The sequence below is a fragment of the Podarcis liolepis genome, assembly GCF_965112155.1.
Source record: "Podarcis liolepis genome assembly, chromosome: 3".
NCBI lineage: Eukaryota > Metazoa > Chordata > Lepidosauria > Squamata > Lacertidae > Podarcis > Podarcis liolepis.
Window position 1 is genome coordinate 73685736 of NC_139557.1, and position 23261 is coordinate 73708996.

At 43.3% G+C, this 23261-nt stretch overlaps 1 protein-coding gene across 6 annotated transcripts in view; it reads right to left on the reverse strand.

Annotated features, from left to right (window-relative positions):
- Positions 1 to 15114: 15114 nt before the first annotated feature.
- LOC310703826 (uncharacterized protein) overlaps positions 15115 to 23261 on the reverse strand; it is a 48905-nt gene continuing 40758 nt past the window's right edge. For 4 of the 6 annotated variants that reach the window (XM_083496546.1, XM_083496550.1, XM_083496545.1 and 1 more), the window contains 7 exons: positions 22319 to 22384; positions 21492 to 21536; positions 18897 to 18994; positions 17446 to 17506; positions 16397 to 16596; positions 16181 to 16286; positions 15115 to 15612 (listed from right to left, as the gene is read on the reverse strand). In XM_083496546.1, the coding sequence (XP_083352672.1) occupies positions 15538 to 15612; positions 16181 to 16286; positions 16397 to 16596; positions 17446 to 17506; positions 18897 to 18994; positions 21492 to 21536; positions 22319 to 22384 (651 nt within the window). In that variant the 3' untranslated portion in view covers positions 15115 to 15537. The remainder of the gene's footprint in view (positions 15613 to 16180; positions 16287 to 16396; positions 16597 to 17445; positions 17507 to 18896; positions 18995 to 21491; positions 21537 to 22318; positions 22385 to 23261) is intronic. The other 2 variants (XM_083496549.1, XM_083496548.1) reach the window with 1 other exon arrangement.

The window sequence follows — 23261 nt, forward strand, 5'->3', positions numbered from 1 at the left end:
TAGTCTACAGCTCAGGCCTTTCCTCATTAGTAGTAGATGTTTGATGTATCACTGTATTTTAATATTCTTTTGGAAGCCGCCCAGAGTGGCTGGGGAAACCCAGCCAGATGGGCGGGGTATAAATAATAAATTATTATTATTATTATTATTATTATTATTATTATTATTATTATTATAATAGATGGGTGTTCTTCTGCCTCTTTCTGGAAAACTGAAGCCACCCTCAACCAGCGACCTGCCTCACGGGTTTTGCTCTTGGGTTTCCTTTCCTCGTTGTATATAGGACTACGAAGAGGATTGGGCTGCAAGTTGGACGTGTTTGCTGCCACTATCTCTTAGGCGTAGCATGACTGGCTGGGGTGGGCATTGGTTCCAGTCTGCTAGAGTGTGTGTGTGTGTGTGTGTGTGTGTGTGTGTGTGTGTGTGAAGTAGATGCCCAGAAGGGCGGTATGCCTGACGTGCATAGGAGTCAACTCCTAGGAGCCGAGGTCCCTATGCCCCATGGGCGTAGCCAAGGGGGGCGGGGGCACCTGCCCCCCTAAATCAAGTAAATCAATATAAAGCTTCTGCCCCCCTAACATGAAGCCTGCCCCACTTAACATAAATCCTGGCTACGCCCATGCTTCGGAGTTAGGGGGGCCCAAAATTGAGCCCCCCCCCCAGTTGGTGGGGATTGCCATTCAAATAGTTTGTGTGCGGCCGCATCTTGTGATTGATTATATGGGGAGGAGCTTACCTGCCCCCCCCATATCTGAATCAAGTTGGCACCCCTGCTGCCATGTAAACTCAAGGAGGGGAAGAAGTGGACAATTTCCCACCCTTTCCTACCAATGATAGGTCGAATTATATGTTCTATTTTAACTCAGAAACAAAGTATCTGCGGCTAATTATGGTGACTTCCGCGGGCGATGGTTCTTTGAAAGCTCAGACACCGCTGGAGAGAAGAGAGACAGGGACCTGGCCGTATCCTCAAATTAATGGTGGTGGTAAAACGCAGGAGGTGGGACTGGGTGTGCTGCATCCCCGGGGGCAGAATTGTGCCTTGGGTCTAACACTGGAGTAAACAGGCCTGGCTGCAACCCGAGAGAGAGAGAGAGAATGAATTTTATGTTGTGAACCGCCTGAAATTTACGGAAGAAAGGCGGTATACAAATTTAATTAATGTTAAGATGAAAGGGCCAGCGTGGCGTCGTGGTTAGAATGTCGCATTGGGACCTGGGAGACTGGGGTTCGAGTCCCCTCCATGTCATGATGCTCCCTGGGTGATATTGGGCCAGTCACTGCCTCTCAGCACAACCTACCCCACAGGGTTGTTGTGGGATTAAAGGATTCATTGAGCAGGAGCAGCACCAGGTACAGCCCTTTGGAGGAAAATATGAATTAACCCCCCCCCCCAACTACGCCTGCGCCTGAGGAAGTGCCATAGAAAGATGTGGCCCCCAGCGCAGCGCTTTGGCCGAGCAGGGCTCCCTACTTTAGGTCGCTGCGCGGCTCCCGTTTTGCGAGAGGCTCCTTGTTTTCCATCAGGCTCCCCGACCCATTTCCTGCCCATTGTGCCCTCCCGCTCCCGCCCCACCTTCCCCGCAGAGATTCCCACAGCAGAGCCGTAAAACGTCTCCCTTCCTGGGAAGCCCCGATCGCCAAGGAGCCGTCGTGGGACTCGCCCGCGCCGCAGTTCCCCTTTGTGCGCGCAGACGGCGGAAAAAACCCCGACGGCAAAGGCACCAAGAGCCCGTCGGAAAGGGGCCGCCTTGGTCGGAAGACGCAGCACATAACGGCGCGGGATTCCTTTTAGGCAGGCTGGACAGCAGGTCGCAACTCTGCCAGTGGCAGCGCCACCGCATTTCTTAGACATCACCGTCCATCATTCACCGGTTATTCTAATGCTGTCTACATATGCCCAAAGCTTCAAGCTTTGGGCATATGTAGATTGCATTAGATGATCGGTGTTCGCGTTACCCCAGGAACGCTCCTGGTCCTGAGCAGATAGGCAGGCAGATCCCTGCCTTGCCCCGAAGAGCTTCCAATCTTCCCATTAAGTATATACCGAGTCAAGCTTAGAAGTCTCTGGCCCCTCCGTTCAGTTTAACTCATTTGGGCGAAGGAAGAAAAGAATACTATCCAACAGGGTGGGAGAGGTATTTTCCAATAATAATAATAATAGTAATAGCTATATGGAGCAGGGGGATTGGATCGCATATGGAAATATGATAAGATAAACCAATTATCCGTGGGCAGATTTTCCCTGTCTAGCCTTTTTCCCGATGTGGTGGTGAGAGCGCCGGCTAGGAGACAGGTTCAAACCCCACATTGGGCAATATATTGCTGCATTGCAGGGGGTTAGACTAGATGATCCTCAGGGTCCCTGCCAACTCTGGCGTTGTATGATTCTGTGACTTTATCTGCCCTCGAAACCAAGAGCCGCGCAAAGAGCGTTCAGTTCGGCTGAGTCTCGCAGGTGGCTCAGCCTTCCGAGCGGGTTGCCGCCGTGTTCCAGGTGGACCAGCAGCCGCAGCCCCTTCGGCTTCTGATGCTCCTGCGGGCAGAGGAGGGACGAGAGTCCTGGCGGAGAGGCGAGAGGCCCGGCTTGTGGCGCGCCAGCGTCCCATAAAGCCCCCTTGTCTTTTTCTCCTCGAAAAACTCAGGGAAAAAGTCACGCAACTTCTAGGAACGTGAAGATCCTGAAACAACTCGGGTGAATCAATCCCATTCCGGCCATTTTCTCTGGTTCAGTAAAGAAATGTCAGTGGAAGCGGAGCTTCCCCCTGCAATGCAGCAATATATTGCCAAATAGGGATTTGAACCTCTGTCTCTTAGTTAGTCGACCGATCCACAGAGGAGTTTAGGCTCGGTCCTTGCCGTTAAGACCGCGATTCGATAGATGCTTAATTCTCAGTACATCGGATTTTGATCACAAGCGCAACCCCAGGCGCTCCTGACACCATTACTTGGACTAGAGAGCCCCACTTGATGTCGATGGAAGGCACAGGCTCATCATGCCCAGGCTTACTGGGAAACAGTCCGAACTCAGTGGGACTCCCAGTTCTGCAGAGACAGGCGGAGGGTTGCTGGTTCAAGGGGCTGAAGGAAATCCTCGTTTTTTAAAAACTCATTCCTTGAGTAGGATAGAATGTATGTATGTATGGTATATTAGTATAATAAATTAATACACTCACATTATAGGGAGGAGGGGGAGGCATTAATCTCTCTCTCTCTCTCTCTCTCTGTGTGTGTGTGTGTGTGTGTGTGTGTGTGTATAATTATCATCATCATTCCACCTTTTCTCCAGACAGGAACTCAAAGTGGCTTAAAGATAAAATAGAATAATATAAGAAATAAACATTTCACGTATACATATATAGATGTACACACATACTATACACTCAGAGAGAGAGTGCGCACATTAACAGACTATTGCTTATTGAGGTTTATTCAAAATACGGGTTAACTCACAATTAAGTCCCACTGAGCTGAGTAGGATTTACTCGCTTGCGAGTGGGCTAAGGGCTGTCTTATCCTTTTTCACATGGTTGCCTCTTCCTACAAACACGCGTCCATCTTGACCCAACACGCAACAGAGTACAGTAAACGTCCGCTTACTGCAGTTACCCTTGTTTCCAAACAAGTTTGCTTAGCATCGCAACCTAGCGACGAGAAAACGGACTGGCCGGTAAGCACGTGTAAATGCTATCCTCTTGCTGGGGGAAAAAATGAATTTGGGGACACTGAGCTGAGTTTATTCACAATCTATATAAAAATGTGGTATTAATAGCTCTTAACCTATGAGAGATATTTGTATCGAACCAGCAATACTGATGATACAGAAGGAAGGGAAAAACAACCAAGTCGCTTATAACACACACGCATCCCATACATAACTATGATACGGAACACACAAGCACACTTCTACACGCGGGATGTAGTTCCAAAAGTTACAGCAAAATAAGTGAGAAAGAAATTCAGTATGCTGAGAAAGTTATTAACTTGAATACGACGTCATTTCGAACTTCTAGAATTTGTGATGAGGAAGGCGCAAGTCAAGCATTCAGTCTAACGTGTGAACAATCTAATTTGTATTGAGTTTATGCTGTAAACAGCACTTGGGTCTAGGGCGGTATACTAATTTAAATAATTAAATAAATAGCTTTGAAATGTTAAAAAAATATATTGTATGGCTTGTTCAAAGTGGAGATCTGTTTGGGCACGATCCGGGCAACACTACTCATTTGTAAATCTGTTGGCGTTCAGAGGGAAATGCTTAAACACCGGTTCAGTTTTCTTCCACGGAAGCAGCTTGCGTCGCACTTTTTGAGCAGAAAGAGATGCGCTCCGGGTCTTTTGAATTCTGAAGGATCGCGTGGCGGTGGCCGGACTCAGACCTCATTGGGCTTTCAAATCCCCCTCCATCTTCTCTCCCGCCCTCCCCGCTCCTGTTTAATGCCCATCGCAAAGCGAGGCGGTGACGTTTTACTTTGCCACTAGTAAAGATTCCTTGCGGAATATTTGTTTTGTTAAGCGGAGCCGTCAATAGCTTCTCGCCAAAGAGCCCTTAGCCCCGTTCCGTGTTTGCGCGCGAGCGAATCTTGAGGTTCAGCTGCTGCTGCGCAATCCTGCGCCTGCCTATACTGCACAGGAGGAAGCCCGTTGGGTTCAATGGAGCCTACTTCTAGGACGCGGGCTCCCACACGTCTACTCAAGAGTAAGCCCCGCTAAGTTCAAGGGGGCTTCCTCCTCCCAGGCCAGTGACATATAGGATTGCCGCGTTCGTGGCTTTACGCGGGGCCATAGGAGCCAACTCCTAGGGGCCGAGGTCACTTCGCACCCCCTAAAATATTTGAGAGGTCTAGGCCCCCCCAAAACTGATGGGCATTGTCAAAGGGTGTGCGTGCACCGTGTCTTGTGATCGATTAAGGGGAGCTTACCTGCTCGCCCCCATATTTTATTCTAGTTGGCACCCCTGCTGCACCTTTGCAGCTACTTCGTCACAGGAGCGAGCCATGAAAGAATGACAGAATCAGAGCAGGGACCCCGAGGGTCATCTAGTCCAACCCACTGCAATGCAGGAATATTCAACTGCCTCGGACGGGGATCGAACCCGCGACCTTGGCATTGTCAGCAGCGCGCTCTAATCAGCTTAGCTGACCAGTCTGTTCCTGAAGAAGCCCCCGCCTCTCAGCCCCGCCCCGGCCTTTGTGATGAGGCGCCCCTGGCCCTTCTCCTCCCCATCTTTTCCCCTGAGTGATCTTAATGGCACTTTGGTTCTCAGGGAAGAAAGGCAGTTCCCCACCTTCGCAGCCTTTTCAGCAGGAGCTGCCGTGCATGACCGTTTATAGCCAAAAACTTCCTCCAGCCCCACGGCTGTAAAGTCTCCCGATTTAGATCGCGGCTGTCCTTTCGTTACGCTAGGCGAGGGACGCGATCTGCTCTCTCGCTCTCTGCAGCCCGGCTGGGTGCCGCGCTTCCTCCGGTACCTCCTCCTTCCCCGCTGACCAGGCTCTTTCGCTCCGAAGAATCAGATGCAGCCAGTCTGTAAGGTGCTTGGCGAGGCTGTCGGCTCTTTAGGATGCGCAAAAACCCTTGATCATCCCCCTGTCAGGTGAAAGCAAGTCCTCCCTGATGTCAACAGGTGTTTGTGCAGGGCAAGGATTTACAGTACCTGACTTGTCTGTATGCCTGCAAATTTAATTAAATTTATTCTATCACATTTCTACGCCAACTTTCACTCTAAAGGAGCTCAAGGTGCCATGTACAGGGTTCACTTCCTCCCCATTTCATCCCCCCACAACAACCCTGTGAGGTAGGTCAGGCTGCGAAATGGTGACTGGCCCAAGGGAACCCATTGTGCTTTGTCAGCCAAGTGGTTCCAACACTGTCTAACCATTACATTGCACTGGCTCTCGTGGAAGGAGAGGGGCGTTTACTGCTCCATTCTGGTTATAGGCAAAAAGTGTCTGTTATCTTTCCAAAGTCATGCTGAAACCAGTGGGACTTCTGAAATTAGCTATATAATTATCATTTTCAAATAAATAAATCTCATTTTTCATGAAGGGGTTTAGTGCAGGGTTGAGCAGACTTCATGGGTGGCCACAGAGGTGTGTGCATGTAAGGCCGGGCACTTGCCCCCTTCAGAATCCTAACTATATTTATTTATTTTAATGCACGCACGCGCGCGCACACACCCAGCTAGTCAGCAAGAGATTTAGAGTAAGACCTGAGTGGCTGCCAAATTCAAACTCTCTGCACTTTTTTTTTGGCAGAGAGCCTTCCTGGGCCAGCAAGCAGTTTGGGGGAATGCTGCCTGTTCCAATCTAATGATGCTTCTGCAAATCTTACAAGCTTTTGGAATCCTAAAAATGCCATGATAATATCAGCAAAGGCATTGTGGTGCCTTTTTTGTGATCTGGTGAGCTTAGGGGTGCTGCTGCACCCAGCTCTGCTTTTTGAGAGACAGGTAGCAGGGATGTGGCCCAGAATAGAAGCCAAGAGTAACCCAACAGAAGAGAAACCAAGAGTGCTGACAAGGTATGCCGGAAATAGGTAACAAACATCCTTTTACTGGGAGACAGAAAGTTAATGCTACTGCTTTGATGGGTTGAAGGTTAAAAGAAAGGCACAAGGATTTTCTATATAAGGTTGCTAGAGAAAGCAGAGAAGCGGAGTTGCTTGTATTTGTATAGCTGAGGGTATCTGCAACTATTTCAAAAAGCAGTAGGCTGCTAGGGAGCCCCAGACACATACTGAAGATGCATTTGTGAAAGCTAACGCTTCTATGAGATTCTCTGTTTTAGCAGATGAAACAGCAGCTATTTCTGGCCTGGAACAGCTGTCTCCAGGTGTAAGATTTGTGGAAGAAATTGAAAGGAATGCACCTGTACATGTGGAATTCCTTGCGTTGGGCACAGCCAATGCAATCTTATCTGCTTGTTCCAATTTTGGACTAAAGGTCAATAAGCTAGTTGAACAAGGATACGGTGATTGTACAGCCATGGCAGCAAAGATGGTGAGGTTCAAGCATACATCAGGGCAATATATACTCAGGCATTCTTTGTCCTCTGCCTTTCCCCTTGGACTGTAAATGATCTAAACAGTGAAAGTAATGTCGTGAACTGCTCTGAGAACTATTAGTATAGGGCAGTATACAAATTTAATTAATAATAATAATAATAATAATAATAGGATGTGCATAAAATACAGGACACTATGAAAGCCATCTTAACCCCCCCCCCCCATGAGAGCATTCAAAGACAATATCTAATACCCAACATACCAAGGCTATGTGAAACATGGTGAACTAAAAAGTCAGAAAGGTACACAAGTATTGTCTCAGAACTCAAACTACAGTATTAGCAGGATCAAGCAACACCAAGACAAAAGAACTTTTGTACCAGTTGTGTGCTTCAACTTTTATTGTCTGTTTTGTGCTCATAAGCAAATATTCTTCAGTACTGGAGATGGTCGTTCCAGCTCTGAAATCTGTGAAAATTAGATGTAATGGAAATAAAAGCATATGTATGAGACTTGCTGGGAGTTATAGGACAGCATAGGAATGGTAGCGTGGAGACCTACAGCACAATAACAGAGAAGTGGAAGAAAGTGGCTGTAGAACTTAAGACAAACCACACAACAGAAAAACTGCCAATCATCTCAGCCAGTGCACAGAGTTTTACCAATGTCCATCTACATCATGGGTAGGCAAACTAAGGCCCAGGGACTGGATCTGGACCAATCGCCTTCTAATTCCGGCCCACAGACAGTCCAGGAATCAGCGTGTTTTTACATGAGTAGAATGTGTCCTTTTATTTAAAATGCATCTCTGGGTTATTTGTGGGGCATAGGAATTCGTTCTCCCCCTCCCTCCAAAAAATATAGTCCGGCCCCCCACAGGGTCTGAGGGACAGTGGATCAGCCCCCTGCTGAAAAAGTTTCCTGACCCCTGATCTACATTCTCTGCCTGGATATGCTTATTACCTCACTGAAATGAGGTGGCAGGGATGAAAACCAACCTGCTTACAGCTTGCTAAAAAACAACCAAAAACCTTGCACACAGACCACACCCATTTCCATGCATCCTTGTCTCTCCTATTCTGAAGGCCCTTTGCGCACACACCCTATGATGATGTATGTTACTATGTATGTTATTGTATCTTTTAAGAGGATAGAATCCTAAGAGTAAGCCTTTCAGTTAGTTTGTTGAGTTAGAGGTTAAATTCAGCTGATGGATGTTTGGTGTTTGTTTGTTATATACAATATCTCTTCTAAATTGCTACGTTGAATCTGTAACTTCGTGTTGAGGACAACACATGGTACCAGAAGTGAAATAAATTGTGTGAAAGTAGTATGTGGTACAGTATTTGAGGGCTCCATATCCTTTATCTCTCTCACATGAGGCAGCTGAGGAATGGAACAAGGGGAAGTTCCCTGAGATTGGGGGGGGGGGTTAAACAATGGGGAAATTTTGATTGAAGCAGGGAAGGAGCTAATGAAGAGAGCATAATGACGGACCTGTGCTATATAGTATAGAGACGTGCCATCTGAGGATAATGCTTAACACATTTACTAGTGGACTGCAGTCTACAAATTAAATGCCATAATATGTCTAGTGTGTCACAAGACTCTGTTGTGTTAGGCTGTAGTTAAGTCCCATCTATGCTACAGTCCTATACACACATACCTCGAACTCAGTGGGGCTTACTTTAGAGCTGAAAAACCTATATTGCTGCATAGTCATGTAAACTGGTCTAAGTAAGTTGCCAGAAGTCACTGGGACTAAACAGGCTTGAATCCACAGATGAATTGTACTGAGCATGAGGATGTCACTGACATTAATTTTGAAAAGCTGCACATAGCAAAGGCTATTATGTAGACACCTCAGACTCTAAACACTTGTAAAGGGGGAACAGCCCTATTAATTTCAGTGGAATTAGCTGTACTTTCACATCATAGCCTTGACCTGGACGCTCCCCCACCCCCAGGCTCTTGTGATCAGCTAGAAGTTCTGTAAGCTTTTAGGAATCTTTGCTTTTACAATTGGATGGTCCACTTGTGCGCAATAGGAACTGCCTCCATCAGCTCACAGCTAATCTATTTGTGACCAGAGTTTATATAACAGCTGATTCCCACAGCCACATTGTCATGGTGATAATTTGGATTGAACATATGAGTGTGATGTGTATAGGATCATGTTTGCTTTCTTTTACCCTGAGCTCAGCTGATGACTCAGCCCAACCCACATTTACCATGCAATAAATATAGGTTGAATTTTATTCCTTATGAAGTATTCACATAACCACTTCACCACACAACCCAGATAAAGTCTGACCACATCCTCACATTTCCACTTTGGTTCTGTGAATTGGTTCCCTCACCTTACTTAGTGCCTGCTGTAGTACAATTCTTGTGGTACCTTGAAGACTAACACATAGTGTCTTTGCGAGGCAAGTTCAGAACCAATGATCTGAAATCAGATAGTGGCTTGTTTCTCTTCCATGTAACTTTATGGTTCTGAGTTTCTTTGTCTAGACAAGGTAACCTTCCCTCTTCCATCAACCATGTCAAGGAACGTGGTTGTCCTCTATTGTCCTTTTGGTGTGACATTTCTCTTTCAACAAGTCTTCAAAGTGGAGTCTTTTAGCTCAGCTGTTTTCTGTATTGGATTGGAAATCAATTTTATATAGGTGGTGCGTGTGTAGTTGAAAAACTTTTTTACATCCAAATGTTTTACCTGTTTTGATAATATGCAGTTGTTATTGTAAGTTTTTATTGCATTGTAAATTGCTTTGGGGTGCCTGATGGGAAGTGATACATAAATGAAATTGATGACGATGACGACAAAACAACAACAACAAGAACAACAAGGCAGTAAACGAGCTCAGCCAGAAATCTAAGGCTGAACATAGTGGGGCTGACTGCTGAATGAAGATGCTTAGGGCTGAGCTCCATGGGTGCACTCCACAAACCAGTATGAATTAAAGCCAACAAACTGCTGAATCTACCCAGTGTTACTTAGATACTGATATTCAATTTCACTGAAGTGAATCGAATGGAACTGTTTTAAATCTAGGTACCTTGGTTTATACTCCTAGTTTGTGGCTTCGGCTGCTGGGCTCAGTAACATTTCCCTTCCATCCCCTGCCTCCCCTTTGATCAGACAATTTTAATTTTTTTGCAAACTCTCTTCTTGAAAAAATGAATTTTAGCAAACCTCTCCAGCTTTTTGTTTTTGTGCTTCTCTCTCAAGACTTTGTGCCCCTACAGTTTTGCAAAGACTGTGAGAGGGAGGAGGGGCTCTGGGGGCGGAGGTCGCTGGCTCAGGAGGACCTCTGAATCCTCACCTTTTGGCTGTCTCAAGTACTTGTCTGCCTCAAAGCTTAATATGATGCAATTAATGAACAGCCATCCTCCGCCCTTCCTGCCTGTCTGAAGACAGATGTGCTGACAGGATGGCACCTTCTTTAAAGGAATTCAGTTTTATGGAAGGTGATGGGCACAAAGGCAGAAGGGGCGGCTAAATGTTTCGGTGGGACTCCTGGTCCTTAAAAGTTGTTATTTTCTACTGCAGAAGACTAGAAGCGTTTATGGAAATCAGAAATGGAAAATGGTCTGTCTATACCTGTAGGGGCTAATAATCAAGTTGTTCTTTAATAACATAACATTATTTTATTATATCATTTATGAACTGCTTCCTATAAAGCATCCCAAGGCTTTTAAGATTGTTATCTGAACAAAATGCCAGCTGAAACCTGTAAGGCTAGCCATTGGCTATTCAATTAATAAACATGATTCTATCCCTTGGTACCCTTCCATTATCTTTCCAGTGGTGATTCTGCCACATTTTTTCACATCACATGCTGATGATAAATGTGCACAGTATAATCAAGTGCACGGAGCCTGTTGCTTTTGCACCAAGTTATATATTTCATTTTATACCATAAATGTACCAGCACCAAGTGACACCAGTGTGCTTTCACACAGTCAAAGGACTGGGGCATTATTGCATTCATTTAGTCATTTCTAAAGGCCAAACAGGACATGATAGCAACATGGAACTGCTCCAGCCACATGAGAAGAAGGGGGAAACTTTAAAGGCAAAAGGGACACATGGTGAAGAAATAGATTGTCCCTCCTGTTTCTCTCCTTGCAATCTTTCTCTGCAAGCTATAGATGTATGGTGGTGTGGGAATGTTAAGGAAGGTACGAGAGGGTTAATACATCCCACAAGTGGGGTGGCAGTTTATGCACTCTGTACACCTAATGCCCATGTTGCTGTTAAAAACTTAACCCATTCCCACTTTTACATCATAGCAGCAGGTTCATGTTCACAGATATTGATCACTATCACATCTTCTTGGGCCCTGAGGAGCTGGTGCTTCAAAGACTTGAGCAGGCACCCATTTCACTGTATACTCTGCAGCTTCAAGGAGGCTACTGATAGGCCTGCTTTGTTACTGCAGCAAATGTTTCAAGTGCTTTTATTAAGTGGTAGCAGACCATTTAAGAATCCATGCCCTTGAACTCCCTCCTTGCTCTTCTCTTTGGTATTAGTTCTTCCAGTTACAGATTATTTGCGAAAATGCAAGGCGCATATTCCCTTCTGCAAGTCCTTGTTGCTGGGTGTGAACTACCTTAATCCTAACTCTGATCTATGTCACACATCACTTCTCACTTCCTTAATATCTGAACTGCAACCATTTACACTCCCCTCTGTTTTTTATTTTAGGACACAAGAAAAATCTGCTAAAGCTGCTGCAAGCCTCTAATCACTTTCCCCAAAGCATTTCTATTGAATTTGACAGGTTTTGTATTCATTATATATACTTAAGTACTATTATCCCAGTCCTAAATAGGATCTGACAACTTCAGTTAAACTTATTAGGATTGCAGCCCTCATATATTATACCCAGGGTTTTCTGTAGCCAGTTGCTGTACTACTAACTTCCCATTCATATCAAAGGTTGTGGATTAGCATGAGATGCCAAAGAGGAAATTGCCAATTGCCGAATTCTCTTACAATATGCTCAGAGTCTCTTGCCCAACTAAACAATTGTGCCATAACTATGTGGTACAGTCTGGAGAGTTTACTTTGGATAACTAAGAAAACTCATTTATTTATTTTTTGCTTATACCAGCTTCAGTCCAGAACCATTGGAGTTTGCTGTGAGTGCACATCACAAGTTTATGTTTGGTGTCTCTTTCTTGTTCTAATAATGCGATTAATAGAGGTTAAAAAGTAATCATGCATGGAGGGTGGAGGAAAGTGTTGGCCCTTTGTCTCCATGACTGGAAATACCACATTGTTTCAAATATGTGCTTCCTACATTGTTCAGCGTCAGAAATCCAGATGTTGCCGGCCTACAGCTCCAACCGTCCCTGAACATGCACCATGCTAGTTGGGACTGATGGGAGTTGTAGTCCACAAGGCCTAGAAGATACCATGTTCGCTATCCCTGGAGTAGACGATACTAGTGTAGATGGACCAGTGGTTTGACTCAGTGCAGGGCACCTTCACACCACCTCTTTACTGCAACAAGCACCACAAGTATCCCAGCATAAGAGATTGCCATGTAAAACGTGTGGCAGTTTAATCTGGGAAGGAAATCCTCTAACATTACTTGCTTGCCAGGAAATTTCCATGGTCCCCTGCCTCATTCAGAGGCAGCAAAAGTGAACTTGGCTTCTTGCTGTGGTGGGGGTGAGATGGGGGGTAGGTTTGCTGGTGAAGGAGCAGTTGGCAACCCAGAGAAGTAGGTGACATGGAAAGAGGAGAGCCAGGGAGCAAAACAGAGAAAGTGAGACTGTAATTACAGGAAACAGCCAGGATGCTTTAAAGTACTTAACATACCCACGGGGCAATATACTACCAAACCTTCACACATTTCTAGGACCTGGGGGTAGCTTCTTTCTGATGTGCCCTAGGGAAGGGTTTCTCCTTCAAAGACTATTTAGGGGTTAAGTAATATTCATAAAGGCCAGTTTGGGGGAGATTACCCCCACCCCCCACAGGTTTCTGTGTGTCACCTTACTAATGCACAATAAAAATGTCGGCAACCAACTATTCAGTATAGCAGATTTAGGTGAACTTGCAGAGAATGTTGTAATGTGATATCAAAAGGATATAGGGAGAGAAAAAAGCAGTTGAAAAGAAGCCTGTTTGAAGGAAAGAAATGGAAATTAAAGAGTGTGTAAGAAATGAATAGGAGAAAAATGGGTGGGAAATTATATATGAAAGACTCTTGATGAACTTTAAACTTTCTATGGGACACAGGGAATCTATTCTTATTCACAGGTTGCTTGTGATGGATCAATGTATTTTGCTTTCCAAGAATCTACAGCATCATGTGGGCATATATATGGCAGCTTCGAGATGCTGTGATGTCTTTTATGGAACATGGAAGCAAAGGGACCATACAGAAGCAGGCAACCAGCACTGTAACTTGGGCTAGACAGTGCAAGCATGTATTTTTTTAAAGAGCGCAGTGGGGTAGAATGCTCAAATAAGATGAAACTGGTGCACTGCCTGTTATTAAAACTGCAACACCACATACATACAAACACCCACCCACATCAAACCCAAGCGAGAAATAACCAACCACAAAACAATTTCACAAGCTCTAAAACTGGAGACTGATCAACTGTGCAGGCAATAGTTTAAACTGAATTCATCATTTATGGTTTGCTTTCTAAAATTTGCAGCTTGCTTTGGTCTTTCAAGCATAGCTGAAGTATCAGAAGATTGGTGTATATTCACCAGGGATAATTCCTTTCCCCTTGCAGCAGCTACTTTGAATGGGAGCCAGGAACCAGCCCAAGGTGTCTGGTTGTCTGAGGCGAAAGACAAGAGCTCCCACCCCACTTTCCATATCCTGTACAAAAGCCAATGCGACTGGTAGATAAATCTTCCTTGAACCCTAGTGGTGTTCCTCACTGAGGGCAGCAGGTGAGCTTAGAGGGAGCATGGTAGACTACCTTCTGCATCTAGAGCTGTGGCTTCTAGTGCTTCACCAGCATCTCCCACTCCCATCCTCTGCCACTCCTCTCACTTGGCCTATAATGTAAGGACAAATCTTGGAAGGAGCTGTGGCAATTGGTGGCCCCAGATGAAAGGTAGCGGGCATTGTGGCATCAGCATCCTCCTGGATATACATTTGAGCAGGAGAATCAGTTTAATCTACCTACAAACCAATGGCAGGCATTTGAGCAAAACTGCAATACCTCACAGCACATGATGGTTAAGAATTGTTGGGAAGCTAGGCACTCTGAACATCACGTGTTTCCTTAAGACTATATATTTGATCACTTGTAGCTGTACAAAACCCAAAGGCAGAAATCTTTTGAAGTGGGTATTAAAGGGCATAACTGATTAAATTTGCAAAGTGCCAAGATCAGGTAAGTTTTGGGGAAGCTACCACACACTGTCAGAAAGTTTCTCTTCTCTGCTGTTAGTGAAAAATCCACAGGCTTAGCTCATAAATCTTTCCCTTCACAGCTAAAAAAAAGCTTTGGGGTGGGGGAGGAGGTCTTGTGCACTGGAAGACGCTCGACTGTTGTCATTGCTCAAGTAAGATGTATTTACCAGTCCAGTCAGTCTTTGCACATAGAACTGGCCGTGTGTGCCCACTCATTGTCTTTTGCCTTAGGCAGCCGAATGTCTTGGAATGGATTTGCCCTTGCCCCCTGCATCATGGCCCCAATTCAAATCGCTCTCTAGTGGTTTCCAATCATGGAACTCCCACATGACTCCTAAGGTTGAAGAGCAAGACCTAGAGCAGAGAGCAGGTAACCTGGAGGGCTAGCCCAGCACTGACTGAAGCCTATTAGGGGATGAAATACTCTTGTAAACATATCATAGGCAAGGCCCTTTGGAAATGATGATCTCGCAATTAAAGCTGCCACATTTGGTTTCTGAAGTGTGCGTTCCAGCAAGGTTGGTCTGTCTCTTGTGCCCTCTGGCACTGGCGTGGTGGTGGAAGAAAGAACCTCAGAGTTTCTGGGAAGAGTCCTTAGTACATGTGGATGTTGGCAAAGAAACCTATTTAAGAGTAGGGAATGGAAGGAACAGTCATTTGTGCTCTTCATCCTCTTAATTAATGAAAGAATGATAGTATTACCTTGCACAACTTGGAATTTAAAAGTGTTGTTGTTTATTTATTTTTAAAAAGTATTTATCACAACTGATGCCCCTACAGATTTAAGCAACACAATGGAAAGGATGCAAAGGGTTGTGGGGGTTTTTAGGAATTAAAACAAGACTTGCATATGGAGTTATGAGAGAGAGAGAGAGAGAGAGAGAGAGAGAGAGAGAGAATAAATGCATAACAATAAATCACATTTTGGGGGGAAATACATTGCAATGCCCAATATTTCAACAAAGAAAAAAAGAACCCTATGCATTAATAAAAGTTATATAGTTATCTTTTCAAAAATGTTCTCAACTTTTAAGTAAAGAAAGGGATGGTAGGGGAACACTTACACACACACCAATCGCAACACTAATCACAATAATCTACAGAGCAGATTATTTTCAAAAGATCCCACTTGTAGTTACTGTTTTTCACTGTTGATGATGGAGTCACTGTCAACATAATTTGTCCAATATGTGTTTAATGGTGTGGTTTCCTAAAAAGCAACAATATACAGTTCAGCTGTATATTGATAAATATACACCTTATTGTATGATCAATTTAACAACCAAGAAAATAGCATATGGGCATGAACAGTAATATAAGCTTGAGCAACAGCTCACAATGCCAACACATGTAGTACTGATCCTCTATATAAATGGCTGGAAAAAGCATGTTGTACTTCACAAAAAAATATTTTTTACCTCTGAGATATGAGGTCTAATTGACTTGTATTGCAAAAAAATCACACACACACACACAGAGAGAGAGAGAGAGAGAGAGAGAGAGAGAGAGAGAGAGAGAGAGAGAGATTAGATTAATTTGAAATGTCTGGCAGATACTGCAAATTGGGTCTGTACAGAATAATAATAGCATTGAGAAGAGATGTATGAAAACTGCATTTTTTTTATTTTACAGAATGTCCATTCACATTAAAGACCCATTGTTTCCTTTCCAATAAGGTTTCTTTTAGATGAACCTGATAAACCAGGTTCTGTGAATTACTGACATCATAATAAGTAATGGACTCGATAGAGGAAAGGAAGAAAGAAGTATGAACCTACCACAACTTGAGCACAGAGAGCAACATCTCCCAGAGTTAAAGGCACAGGAACCATTTCAGGCTGGGCAAAGGTAGAGATGTTCTGGGTTTCAACTCTATCAGGGAAACTGAAAATAACATTATTAGATATTACAACTTCATTTAAGTTGTGATATCCATCTACCAGGTAAAATACTGAATGGACACAAGCCTCAGTCTACAGGTTAAGTGTACTCACATTTCAAGATCACTTCTATCTTTATGTTGCTTCAACATCTTTTTGTTTTCTTTCGAAATTCTTAATATTTTGGTGGAGTCCTTGCAATGCATTTCTTGCAGGTTTCCACTTACTAAAGGTGGAACCAAGTTTTCCTCTATTAAGCTGTTGCTCTGATTTGTTCCAGATTGTTGATAGAAATTTGGATACAAATAATTCATCTTGAGACAATGAAAGTATAATGCATTAGTATAATGCAAGGCTTTTAAAAATGTCATTTTGAAGCAATTAAAGTGATTAAAAATGAGTCTAACATGAAATCTAACAATCTTATTTACTAAATTCAAAACTCAAACCTACTGCTATTTGAACCTTAGCAGAGGAGAACTGTGGATACTTCTAACTTATACAGTTGACCACACACAACCTCCAAAGTGTCAGGTGGGGGGGGTGTTATGAAGGATCAGGATGGCTCCCATTATCATTTTGTAGTAGTTGTTAATACACCCATCTCTCAGGCTCCCCCCCCCCCCCCGGTTCTCTTCCAAGATTCATCTACTGGTAGTGAAAACTCTTACTCTTGTCAGCTGGGCCCTCCTGCTTCAGTTGCTGACCAGTCTCAAACAGGGCCAGCCCATCCATAAGGCAGACTGAGGCATCTGCCTCAGGTGGCAGAATCCAAGGGATGCCTCTGGGACATGCCACACTGATGCCAGAGAGCACGTATTTCCTGCAGTAAATGTAGGTTTCTTATTTTCCTAAATACAGAGTTTCCATGTGGTTATATCCCGGGTAAAGTGTGCTCTTTGAACAGTGATTCAGTGCTGAGCTCAACATCCGCTGGTGTGTTTAAGTGCTAAATGTCATTAACACACTTTGGGGAATTATTTCTTAAAACTCCACAGGTAAGTCAAGTTTACTTTAGTGTTATAACCTTTAGGTTAAACAACATAAAGTATCAAGTCGCATAAACAAAGAAAGGGGCCTAATTCAAATCAAAGGCATATTGAGTAATGTTTGCCTGTATAGAATGCAACATATATACGTAGCTGATTGTTGTGATTACTAACCAGATCATGCACACTCTGCTGTGTTCTGACATCTGTAAACTGTCCGTTTTGTTCTAGGAGCCTAGATAGCACCAAACAAAAAAACAAATCAAGAAAAGAAACATGGATTATAGATTTAAATCTACTTGATTTAGTGGCAATGCATTATTGGTTTTTTAAGTGTGCATGAAAGCAAAGAAGCCAATGGTTGTTCTGGGGCACAGCAGAGTTACACATTTTGCTCACAAAGGATCTCATTAGAGCTTGATCCTTCCACAACTGATCCTAAGAATGTTTCTTGGTACCATCTCTCTCTTTTTGTACACATGTGACTAATGTAATGCAAGAAGAGTCATTTTTAATTTGAACAACAGCCTGCCGGTACCTTCTTGTTCCTGTGAACTGATGTGGGCTTCAATATACGTATCGCTGGCCACCAACCACCATTTTTGCAATAAGGAGGCTGTCCTCCTTGGGTGTGGCCAGCTCACCAAGACAGCCAGTCAGCAAAATATATTTGCTAAAAACATTGAGCATCACAAAAATAAAACAGGCTGAAGTTCATTTTAGTGTAGGTGATCCCCAGCTCACTGGACCCCACATGTTGTGCAATGAATTTTTGTCTAATCTGTTGAGCTGCTAAAGGAAACATATAAACATTCATTCTGTGTATTATACACAATCCCACCCACTACTATTCAAAAAGGAAACTGTCCAAAGAATCTCTTTGAGAGATCTACTATTATGAGAATGTATCGGGCCTGTCCAGAGCAAGGGAGGAGGGGCTTTATTTATTTAGCAAAGAAGCAAGCAAATGGGCAAACTCTTTGTGCCCAGGCAGGACCTGCGCCAGCAGCTGTGCAGCCAGAAAACCTCAGCAACAAAAGGAGCAAGGACAGAGAACTATGGTTTTTGGTTTGGCTACCAAGTCCAGCCAAAGATGGTCAACTTGTTATTTCATTGCTTACTTCCACTGAATGAACATTACTTTAGATATTTATTAAGGCTGCAAGCTGTGACCATAACAGGCTTCGCCATCATTTCAGGAAAACAGATTATGAATACTTAGGATGATTGTTGCTAGACTCGGTTGCTAATGCCTCACCCTAACTCTTCTGAAAAAAAGACATATAGCCTCTAAAAATTCTGTTATTCATTGTCTATACATTTTTAAAGCCTCTTTTGAAAGCTTTTAATGCAACAACTGTTTGAACAGACATCATTGTTTTCCATAATAAACTCAAATCTGGCTAGGTTTATTTCGAAGTAAGTTTTGATGACTTACGGGATTTAGTTGCATGAAATCACAACTGCTTTTTACCGTGTTCCTTAAATGGCTTCTTTTAGCTTTGGCAAAACTACAATAGGCTTTGCCAGCATGGTAGTTTAAGCACAGAGTCATAAAAGCCATTTATAAAGTGGTATACTAGACAAATTGCCTCTATGTTGTGCAAAGTTATTACCAAACTCACCTCCTGGATAATGCCATGTTAAGAAGAGAAAAATAATATATATGGTGCAATGAGTGAAGTTGCTGTTCATATTTCCGATTTTGTTTGCATGTTTTCTTCTGTCAGTAATAATAAAAAGCATGTTAGAGCTTATACACTAGCCTATCTAAGCTTTCCTTTTAAGCTGCAAAGGGGTGGCACTCTGCTGAACTTACAAACATGAGGAAGGAAGGAAAATATCTAATAAGTATATCATCTCCTAGCATGTAATCACATCCTGACAATCTGCACATTCATTTTTTGGAGCCTCAGCCTTACTTAATGGATAAACTATGGAATGCATGAGAAATGGCTCTGTGAGGCAGTTTCCAGAGTTTGTCAGTTCCAATGGAATTATGAACTATGGTGTGACATAAACCAGGAAAGGAAGGAGAGAAATGTGGTGTGCAAAGGGAGAAGAAGAGAGCATGTGAGCCCACTGATCCTTCAGGGCTTGTTCACTTGGTGCTACATCTAGAATGGTGTTAGGTGAATGAGCTTTGAAGGCTCTGTTCCATCTCAGTCAGCTCAGGGATAAGCAAAGGAGAGGAATGATAAAAGTATTTACAAATGCTGGGAAAGCACCACCAGAATGGGAATATTATCACTGGCCACCGACAGAAAGTGACACTGTGGTTGCAGCCTGCTTCAGTACTACTGAGATGTTATGTCCTGCAGGGATGACCTGCATGGAGACCTTGACGTTTTGAGGAGGGTGTGTGTGCAGCTTTCAGAAAGAAAGCAGGGGAAAGTCACAGGGTTGTATGCAGAGCTGCCTCGGCAGAGTTCTACTTACACATCAAGATTTCCCCTTCCTCTCCTCCCCCTGTGTGCTCCCAAAATCTGGAGGGTTCTCCAACCTTATGGAGAAGATTTTGAGGGCATGTGTGGGGCTGGGGTGGAGAGAGGAAGGGGAAGTCCTATTGCACAAATGAAAGTTTCTTGCATGAGCAGAACAGCAGCACTTGACACAACCCAAAGAGCATAGCAGCAGGCATACAACTTACAGCTGCATTTATGGGCAAAGTCCAGTTCTATCTACAAATATATGTGCTCTACAACCGTATGTACAGTAAAACCACCAATGCCAGTAGTACTCCAGAATAAATTGTTCGTAGATCATTCATGGCTTGGCTCCTTCATCTCATCCTTAATTGTATTGCAAGCTTTTCTCAGGAGCAAAACTTTCCTTAGCCAGGAACTCTGTGCAGATAAACATCACCTCCTTGAGGCAATGGAAATGGATAAAATGAAGAGTACTTTCTTTTATCCCCAGTGTAAATTGTGGGGCTGGGAAGTTTTGAGACGCTTAATTGCATTTCTCTTTCTTGCCCCCCATCCCCAGCCAATTCCTCTGTTTAACATCTAGCCCGATCAAGCACTTGGGATAATGTCAAAGTTTGGTCCACAAAGATACTGGCCAAATCTAGATTCCGGAATATGCTTAAAGCAATCACAACTTTGGCCCAATTCCAACTGACTAGGAAGCCAAAGGTAAACCACCATTTTTCAGCCTTGGTTCTCATCTGCAATATGGTGATTATAAATATTGGTCTACCTCTCAGGGCAGTTTTGTAAGGAATGCTAAAATAATGTACGTGATGTGTTTTGAACATTCTCAAGTGCTATTTAATTATTATACTAAATAATGTTCTTGTTAAAGCAATACCACTACAAAGGGCCTAAGATAACTTCCTATTCAAAACTTATTTAAGGCTGCAGTTGTAACCCCAGTACCCTGGGAGCAAGAAACATTGGATTCAATGGGACTGTGTAGATGTGGTTAAGATGGCACTGTAAGATGTCAGTGGCGTACTAACAGAACAGGGTTTGGGTGAAGTAGGTCCTTTTCAAAACTTCAGACCTCCATTGAACACTCAGTGGCACCCACCAAATGTGACAGTGTGCAAGACAGACAATGTATTTTACCATACTACTTCACATTTTTATTGACCTGAATAGCAAAATAATAAAGACAGGTATGTCATATGCATATTACTTTAAAATGCAATAGTTTTCTACCCTCTACCAAAAGTTTCAGAAATCTTACTCTGTCCTTGTATGATTAAAAGGCCCACTTTGTCAGTCCAGTCGAATTTCAACATGAAAAATTGGCCTAAACAAAACATCTGCTATACTTTTCAATGACTTAAAGAGGAAGAATAAAAAAATTCCTTCCAGTAGCACCTTAAAGACCAACAAAGTTAGTTCTTGGTATGAGCTTTCGTGTGCATGCACACTTCTTCAGATACCTTAAAGAGGAAGAACTGTTGTCTCTCACTCTCACTGCATAAAATCCAATAAATCTATCAATGCAGAAATCACTGCAGTACTTCAAGTTGATATGCAGGAACAATATTAATCTATTATTGTGACCCACATGCTTATATAACAATACATATGATGCTCAATTCTTATTCCTTGGGAAACATTGCGGTCTGAAATCATCTAAATGATGAAACAGTAATAATATAAAAGTGTTTCAAAAGAAAGAGCTACAGGAAAATGTATCAATGTAAGCCGAGATTTATAGTCCTAAATGGGAGGCAGCCCCAAACCTGCTCTCTATTTACATACCTGATTAGGAAGCCTGATTACACCTTTAGGAGGAGGCTGAGTATCCTGGAGGAAAATGCAAGAGGGGAACCTTTTGAAATAAAGGCAATGTTGACCCACCCCTGGCATGGTTAAGGAGCAAGCTTCCCCAAAATTAACTAATTCCCCTCACCCCTCTTTACAATGAAGGGTGCATGGACAATTAGGCAAACTAAACAGTATCAATGCCTGCGTCCTAGTTTTGCTGCTGTTAAATAAAGTCCCACCAAAATCAATTGTAGTGCAAAGGGCTTTGTTTGCTTCTCGGTATCAGACCCATGATTTTAGGGGGGGTTGGGAGAGTAAATGGCACTATATTGAGTACCAAACATTTATCATTTAATATAACCTCACAGGCTGGGCTGATAAAAGCAGCAATCTTGGAGAGTCAGAACTGTTGAGTTGGATGAGCTCCAGATAAGAGAGTGAAACCCACCACTCCCCTTGACTTTGTAGTTCTCTAATCATCCTATGTAAAGGAGACTTGTGAATCTTCCTAGCAGGAAGCAGCTGAAGGCACAGTAGCCTAGCCCCATTGTGAGAGCTCTTTTTACCCAGCTCATCGCTATTATCATAATAAAGGCTTCCCTTTCTCCTCCTTTGGGCCTCAGCTTGAGCTTGACTCTTCGGAAATTCTCCTCCATACTGTAACACTCTGGCTTCTCCAGACAGAGAATAAATAGGACTGCCCCCACTAACCCGTGTCCCCCCCCACCTCAAAACAACAACAACAACTATTACTACTATCATCCTCTGAAGACAGAGGTGGGATGGGGCAAGCCTGATAAAGATTACAGGAAAGAACTCACCTCCTGCTGAGTCCTAGATGGCTCTCCAAGTCTTTTCTGCACTTCAGAAAGCCAAGAAAGCAGCAACTGTGGGAGGAAAATTGGGGGAGAAACCCATCTGTAAGCAAGGGGAAAACACACACCCCCACCCCACCCCACCACAAAAAAGAGGTTGCAACCATATGATCCATTTTTCTTTTCTGTTTTTGCTCTGTGACAAATTAACACAGCTGCCTCTTCGGTTCTGCCAACGGTTTTTAAAAATTATTATTATTAAAACGCCATTAAAGTCTATGAAGATGTAAGAAAGATAAACTGTTAGCCAAGGCAGCGCACGAAAGTAATTACTCTTGTGGAATAAAACAGTAAATCACCTGACTTCCGGCAGCATTCAAGAATATTTGAAGCCGTCTATTCAATAATTATTGGTAAATGCTTTTCTGCAGTAAACCAATAGAGGGCATCCATGGAAATAAGACATCTTAAAGTTGGCCAACCTTGAGTTCATTGATAAGGCAGTTTTTCTTATTGAGGTGTTTGACTTGTAATTTCAGGTTAATGCACTGCAACTGTTATCTACTGCTGTGACTTCATTCAAAGTGATGGGGTGGGAGGGAAAGAAGGTCAATTAATTATACACCAGGATAGGAGTTGAAAATATTCAGACTTCCACAAACCAAGCTACATATTGCTTTAATCCTGTTTTTTTTAAAAAAAAATGTGTTCAATACTTTCACTTTTATTCTGAAGGATATACAGCTGCAAAGCCCTGCTCCTGATCCAGTTTCCTGTCAAAAATCCCCCAGCTGCTATTTTCACCCCATGATGCAACCTGTTTTTAGCTCAAAAGGCTCATTTCCCTCACTAGTCTATAGTAATTTTTAAATGCACATTTTTATTTTGAAGGGTCTTATGAATCCACACATTACTGTAACATGCCTATTTCCAAACAAAACAAACCCTG